Source organism: Arachis hypogaea, chromosome 15, assembly GCF_003086295.3.
Source record: "Arachis hypogaea cultivar Tifrunner chromosome 15, arahy.Tifrunner.gnm2.J5K5, whole genome shotgun sequence".
Classification (NCBI taxonomy): Eukaryota; Viridiplantae; Streptophyta; class Magnoliopsida; order Fabales; family Fabaceae; genus Arachis; species Arachis hypogaea.
The window spans coordinates 157448-165321 of NC_092050.1; the positions used below are offsets into that span (position 1 = coordinate 157448).

A 7874-nucleotide genomic window follows, 5' to 3' on the forward strand; every position below is an offset into this window, starting at 1 on the left:
TTTTTTCTTTTGAGCACAACATACACCATACCATATGAAATTCATACACTTTTTTGTTTTTTATATTGGAATAACAATGGTATTTTTTTTTAAATGTGAATAGATAAGATGTTATTTTTTAAATGTAAAATTATTTAATTAAAAAAATAAAAATTGAACCGTTTAATTTGTAAAAAAAAATACAAAAATTAGACTATCTAATTTGTAAGAAATACAAAAAATTAGATCGAAAAATTTCTATTAAAAAAATTAAAAAATTTGAAATATAAAAATCAAAACTCTCCAAATTGTGTGTATCTTCTATACTTTTAAAAAATATAATAAATTATAATGATATAAGTACTTTTATTTTCATTAAAAAAAACCGAAATTAATGCGACATCGAACAGCATATTCACCAACATGTCCTGCTATGTGATTTGAACAGTCAACCCTGAGAAGTGGGTCACATCACAATAACGAAGTATTAATAATTGAACAATCAAAAATTAAAATGATCAAGAGAATTAAACTATTTATTTATTTATTTCAATGACTCAAATAAAATACTCTTACACTTTATGTATCTAAATTAAACCTTACCCAATCAATCATAATTATCATCACATCTTTAAGTACCCTCTTCAAAATTCCAACAAATGTCAGCCATGGCATACATTTTTGTTTAACTTCCAAACACATTTTTATGAATTCCCAATAAAAAAAAAAAGAGAAAATAGAAAAAGAAAATAACATCCCCCCCCCCCCCCCACCCAAAAAAAAAGAAAGAAAGAATTTTGCTTTATATTATAATAATTATCTTCGTCCTACAATGACAATTTAGGACATGGAAAAACAATTATAGCTATTCTCTGATTTCTCTCCAATGATCACAATACACAGGCCAACCCTGGTTTCATCAAAATTTTCTCCACCAACCCCATTTCCTTGCTATATTTTTTGCATCCGTTGCTGTTGTGTAATAATCTCACTATATAAACAAATGGTGACACCCTATGATTCTTTTTCTTCTTCTTCTTTGTTTGTAACATGCTTATAGCATGAACATAACACACTCTTTGATTAGGTGTTACCAATGAAGAGTTGCCTCCACACACACTAAACTCCCATTCAACCAAACCAAATGAGAGCATAATCCACATTTTTTCATGAATCTGAGGTCCCATTACAACAAGGTCCTCCTTCTGATTTGAACCTTTTAGTTTTTGGACTATTTGGGCATGAGGAACCAAGTGTTGTTAATTCATCACTCTTATAGCTCAAGCATCCACCACCATCAAGCACCCCAATTGGGCTTTGAGGCACAAATGGCACATGATGTTTTGCACCAAAATTAGAAACATTCATCAATGCCAAGTCTCTAATCAATTCAACACACTTTAGAACTTTCTCCTGCATTAAAGAAACAAATATGAGAACACTCTAACATCAACCCCCCCCCCCCCCCCCCACCCCCAAATAATAAAGTTAAGAAGAACAATTTCACAAGCTGGAATTGATGGTTATGGTTATGATGACGTCAAGCATCAATGATCAATACTATAAGGACAAAAGCAAAAGCAACTTTGGCTTGTGGCCCTTTTTTGTTGTGTTTTTGTGGGAACCACCACCACTACTACCACCCTCACCTTCTCTGCAATGAAGAAGCTAGCTAAGGCCTTATCGATATCTTTCGCTTGTTGCAACTCCTTTGAAACAGAAATCGCCACAGCCACTGCGATTTCAGAAGGCCTGAACTCCAAGAAGTCAATCCCTGCATTGATTTTGCCTCCTTGAAATCATTACTCCGTGAGAAATGGCAGTGCTTTTCATCTGAGAAGGACTAAAAATTCAAAGCATGGTAATGAGAGTAGTAGAGTACCTCTAATTATGCTAAGGGTGAGCTGTATTGATCTCGAAATGGTCCGATTCGCCAAATGTTGCTTGAAAGTGATCTTCTTTAGGAAATAATCTATGAAGGAACAAGGAGTTAAAGCTTGCATTTTCCATCTCAATGTGCTTAACACCAATAGTTCCATTCTTTGAATGGTTTTAGCTTCAAATACAAACTTTGGTTCTCCAACCTGCCAATTAACCAATAATAAATGAGAACATAAAGGGAAACACATTGGGAGAACAATTAAGATTATACGGAACCTGTAAGTCGACGGATTGCGGCACTTTAACCTCCTCCATTTTCGCCCCAATCGACAAGCAAGCTACAGCTAACAATTGCATAGTCCAACTTTTACCTCTCTGAAGAAGAGGCCAAAAATATTAATTAGATCATCAAAAGAACATTGATCAAATTAGAGACATGAACATAGTAAAACCCGACAATGCTTCTAGAAATTCAATCTCACCGGCAATTCATACAAGGATAAGAAGCGATCCAAGTAGTTCACAGATAGGCAAAAGGTCAAGGGTCCAAAACCATAATAGGAATGAGCCTGTTGATCATCACATCATACAAAAGTGTATTAAGTCACTAACGGAATCACCAAATCATAGAACCAACCATTGAGACTTCCCCCTCACAGTTTCAAATTACTATCAAACAAAAATGTGTGGACAACAGAAAATCAGAACAAGAAGAAAAATCCAAATCAATTTAAGACTTGAACAAAATTTGCCGCAAAATCAGTCCATAATACTCCATTACTAGCTTGCAAAAGTCAATAAAGTAAAAGGAAAAACCCCCTGAAAAAAGTAAAAAATCACTCCAAAGCAAATTGAGCTGCATTGAGATAGATAGACAAACATAACAAAGAACCTGATACAGGAAAAACAGAAAGTGAAATTAGAGAACAACATGAAAAAAAAAAAAAAACTTTTTGAATAATTAACATCACAATAATAGTACTTATACAAGCAACATAGAATCTATATAAATTATCACAAAAAAAGAAATCTTAAGAGGGAATTTTGTATTCGATTTCGATTGATTGTCAATAAATCAAAAGAACCCCCCAAAATAAAACCAAAAAATCATACAAACCCCATTATTTGAGAAAAAAAATCATAAATAAAAAATGAATCAATGAACCAACCTTCCAAATCCAATCAATGGTCTCTCTCCTACCACTGAGGTCCAAGTCCCCACTACGTAGCCTCTTAAGATAATCCTCCTTTGGTAAATGCTCTTTTTCCCTTTCCACCATGTCTTTCATTGTTTCTTCACTCAGAACATCAAAACAATACAATGGACCCGATCCACGGTTTTCTGAACTCGGACATGGTTGGTCGGAGTTAAGGTTGTTGCTGTGGTCCCAACATGGTAAGATTCCAGACCCATCAGCAGCAGCAACATTACACTCCAAATCATCACCATCATCGTCATCATCATCAAAACAAGTGATGTTGTTTTCGGAACATAGTAGAAGGTTTGAGTTCTCAGCCATTGACCCTTCTTCCTTAACAACAACAAAAAGGTAAAAAAATGCTATGAAACAGAGAAAAACCGAACCCAATTGAACCTCATCAAAACTTGAAGAAGCTGGGATTAAAAAACAAAACTTCAGAGGGTGTTTTGTGGTGAAAATGAATGACCCACATGAGAATGGCTGAGAATGGAGGTGTGAGAGTGGAGAATGGAGAATGGAGTGAGTGTGAGAGTGATGAAAGGAGAGAGCTTTATGTAGGAAGAGAGAGAATGAATGTGCTTTAGGGTAAAAATGGAAGAAGGTTGGGGCAAGAACATAGATGCAAATCCAACAAAAATTCACATAAAAATTAAAAATTAACCATTTCATCTTGAATAAATTACACTGATTTTGACCTCACATTTATTGAAATTTATCATTTTTATCTTTGGTTATTACATGGAACCCATAAAAGGAAAAAGACAAAAAAAAAAAACAGTTGTAATGTGATTTCCAGTGAAAATGGAAATTTCCAGCCAATAAAGAAGGTAGTGTGAAAAATCAAATATGAGGCTTCTACTTTTTATTTTAATCAACTTTTTTAGTTTTGCAAACAAAATTTTGGTGATTTGGTAAGAAATCTGTGTTGGATTCTATCTAAAAGGTGAAGTAGAATTAAGTTCTATGCATGAACCGTGCACTCTGATTATCATTCCTTATTGAAAAATATCAATCAATGAGAAATGTTGCAAGAATTTAATTTATTACAAGAATAATGTGATATGATTCTTAACTTTTAGGCATATGATTATGAGTTTTTTCCCTGTAACATGTAACTAGGTATTTATTTTGATATATTAATTTGTATGTGGTCAGCTAATTAAATCCTTTGATTTGGAAAGCCATTTAAGTGGGGGAGAAAAAAATTTAAGTCTAATAGATAATGTGACAACGACATTATTACATATTAGCGTAAGAAAATTTTACACTATCTAGCCATTCAAATTAATTCCTAACATGTTGCAGTTTCTATATATAAAGATGTTCTTATATTTTTCAATTGTCAGCCTTTTATGTTCGTAAAACATTTTAGCCAGTAAATAATTAAATTAAATCAAACATTTTTTTTCTAATATAGATAGTGCATTAGTATATAATTAAAATAAAGGATAATTCACATAAATAAATGAAATAGAGATTAATATTACACCAATTTTTAAAAATAAAATAATTTATATACACGTTTATTTTTTCACATTAATTCTATATAAATAGAAGCTATTAAATTCGATTTACATAAATTCTAGGTAATTGATTCGATTTAGTTATAGTAGTAATAAATCAAAGTGAATAATTCGCGACTCATCATAAACTAATGGTTATCAACTCATCGTAAACTAATGGTTATCGAGTCTCGTAAAATTATATAACCTGATAATCTACAGATATAGTGTGATCTGCTTGTCTAAGATCATATCATACTGTTTTCTAACGTTGATAATACATCTAATCGATTACAATTATGATTAAAAAATTAATAAAATTATAATCTTATATCATATTAAGAGCTTCTTAACAAAATTGATGAAAATGTTATTTCAAAATGTCAAAGTCTGATCTAAAACACATATACTACTTTAATCTTATTTATAGAAATCAAATTCTAAGACCCAAAAAAATAAATCAAATCCTCACTTAACAAACTAATATTTATAGTCAAACACTATTCACTAAATATTATTAACATTTTTAATTTAAATTGGAAAAAAAATTTATTTATTTATATTTTCATTGATGCTGCCAACAATATAAACAACTCCATTCAAGCAGTACATACGATCTAGGTCGTCTTTTATATACAAAGTTTTCAAAATTTTCTCAAAGAATTCTCTCTATATGTGGGTGTGACTGAATTGTAGTAAATTAGAGTTGTAATTCATATATATCAAATTCAAATTCTTATATAGAGCTTGCCAATAGTAATTCAAATAAAGCAAATTTGATTTACCTTGGGCGCATATTGTTTAAATCGAATACGATATGCATCAAATCTACTAAATCAAAGTATTTTATTCGATTTATCTTGTGTTATTTCCTAGTGTAATTTGAGCTCTCTTGTTTTGATTTATCATGAATTGCATTTCACTAATGCTCTTCTTTTAGTAAATCAAATTTTGTATAATTTGAATTTAATAACTTCAATTTATATAGAATTAATGTGAAAAACAGATATATATATATATATATATAATATATATATATATATATATAAAAACTATTTTATTTTAAGATATAGATATAATATTGATCTCCATTTTATTTATTTATATAAATTATCCTAAAATAAACATATACAAAATTTTGACTGTTTATAGATTCAAATGATTAATTCATACATAAAAAACACTTGTTATTATAAATTTAAGAAGAAGAAAAAAAAAAGAAACTCTTTATATCTTTTAATTTTAATTCTTATGCATTGATAATGTTAACATGTTTTACATAATCTTTTAGGGTAATTTACTTAAATAAATTGTTTCACCTTTAATATTACACAAATACATTATTTTCAAATTCAATACGCAAATGCATTGATTCACGTATCTATATAAACCGCTAATGGCAGTAGCGATTTACAGGTGAACAGAAACTACTAGCGGTTTACGACCAACCCATTTTGCACGTAGCTGGTACTAGTGGTTTCTGTTCACTTATAAATCGCTACTGCCAGTAACGATTTATATAGATACGTGAATCAATGCATTTGTGTATTGAATTTAGAAAAAATGTATTTACGTAATATTGAGAGTAAAACAATTTATTTAAGTAACTTTTCCAATCTTTTAATTAAACTTTAAATAATTGATTTTGATAACATCATAAAAAAAATGGTATATTTTGAACTTGTTATATAAAAAAGATAACATACATATTTCTTACTATTTTGTAGTTATTACGTAAAGAAAGGAAAATGTTTGACAACAAAAATCTAAATAAATTAAAATTAGAATTAAAAGTTCCTGATTTTAAGTTAAAAAACAGAACATATGCATAAGTAATATTTCCAAACTTGTGATTATAAGAAAACGTTTATAATTTCATTATAATGATTTTATCAAATTAACTTTAAATCCTAAAGTGTATAAATAATAAGTTTTTTTTTTAAGAAGTTTAACACAATAAAATAGATATAAAAAATAAATAAAAATAAATTAAAAAAATGAATAAAAATTTTAATTATCTCCGATATTATTATCAACAACTTTAAATATCAACATTACTCCATTTTTTGTAACACATAAATAATATGTCAAATAAATTTACAAACATTTTATAATTTAACCATGCAAAGCGACTAATAGTCGTTTATTCTTTCTCTGAGGCAAAATATAGAAAAAAAATATATGATAGATCTAAAAAATTTTACTAACAGAGTCATAAATAATATATAAAAAATAAGATAAAATATATTTTTTATTTTTAAAATTTATTAAAAATTTTATAAATATCTTTAAATTTTAATTTATTTTAATTTTATCTTTAATATTTTTTATTTACATTAATTTTATTCTTTAAAAATTTTAATCAAATTATAGTCAATACTCAATACTATTTTTTTTTTCTAATTTTACACTTTAAATTCTATTCTCTTTCATCATCATCTCTAATCTCTATAATTGTATATTTTATCGGTAGAGAAATAGTAGTATAATTTTTAATTGTTAGTAGTATTGTTCCTATCCTTATCCAAATTGTAAAGTCAGTCCCAATAAAGACACAAGATTCACCTCAATTGATGATCTCTACCGGATACCCAACCTCTTTGAGAGGTTGGACATGACGCAAGGAACCCGCTTGTATTTATCTAAGACTTAGTTTGGTAAAATTTTTATTTTTCAAAAGTAGCTTATAACAGCTAACTTTTAAAAGATGACTTTTTAAAAATTGTAACATTTATGTTTGGTAAATCAAATTAAAAATAGCTTTCAATAAACACAAGCGACAACAATTGCGTTTGGTATAATAGCTTTTAAAATTTAAAAATACTATAATAGACATAAATGCAAGCATTAAATTTAAAAATTAGTTAATATATGAGGTAATATTAGACTTTTAAATTTTAAAAAGTACAAGTCAACTTTGAAAAACTCTATCTTAGGTGCTTTCAAGAATACCCTAATCTTTAAAAAACTGCAAGTACAAGCACATGATTTTTTTTATTTACCAAACACAAAATGAGGAGCTTGAACTTTTAAAAAGCACAAGCACCTCTTTGAAAAACTTTACCAAACCAAACCTAAATAAATAACTGCCTCCCAAAATCTCTCCTACTATCTCTATCTCATCTAAAAGATAAGAACTCAACAAACTCCTAAAGATATAAGATAAGATAGAACTACCGCCACTAGGGAGGTTATCAAACTCTATTATAAATACACTAGCACCCCATAGGTATAACTCACGTTCTACTCTACAAAAAATCTGCCTAAATCCTTTGCTAACTTAAACATCAGAGTCTCCTGCAGGTACCAC

At 28.8% G+C, this 7874-nt stretch overlaps 1 protein-coding gene across 2 annotated transcripts; it reads right to left on the reverse strand.

Annotated features, from left to right (window-relative positions):
* Positions 1 to 767: 767 nt before the first annotated feature.
* Positions 768 to 3856, reverse strand: LOC112747313 (cyclin-D4-1-like). Of its 2 annotated transcripts, none has more exons than XM_025795267.3 (6): positions 3030 to 3856; positions 2343 to 2429; positions 2137 to 2235; positions 1862 to 2063; positions 1629 to 1753; positions 768 to 1392 (listed from the first exon to the last, which is right to left on the reverse strand). In XM_025795267.3, exons 1-6 carry the CDS (start codon positions 3729 to 3731, stop codon positions 1147 to 1149), a joined length of 1461 nt encoding a protein of 486 aa, XP_025651052.2. In that variant the 5' UTR covers positions 3732 to 3856; the 3' UTR covers positions 768 to 1146. The 2 variants fall into 2 exon arrangements, with proteins under 2 accessions (XP_025651052.2, XP_025651051.2); XM_025795266.3 differs by having other exon boundaries at positions 1629 to 1771.
* Positions 3857 to 7874: the final 4018 nt, after the last annotated feature.

Coding starts and splice junctions, on each gene's coding strand:
- LOC112747313 (XM_025795266.3), bottom strand. CDS start 3,731: ATGAAATGGTTAATTTTTAATTTTTATGTGAATTTTTGTTGGATTTGC. Junction 2,236..2,342: donor TATCCTTGTATGAATTGCCG/GTGAGATTGAAT, acceptor CCTCTTCTTCAG/AGAGGTAAAAGTTGGACTAT. Junction 2,064..2,136: donor CGCAATCCGTCGACTTACAG/GTTCCGTATAAT, acceptor GTTAATTGGCAG/GTTGGAGAACCAAAGTTTGT.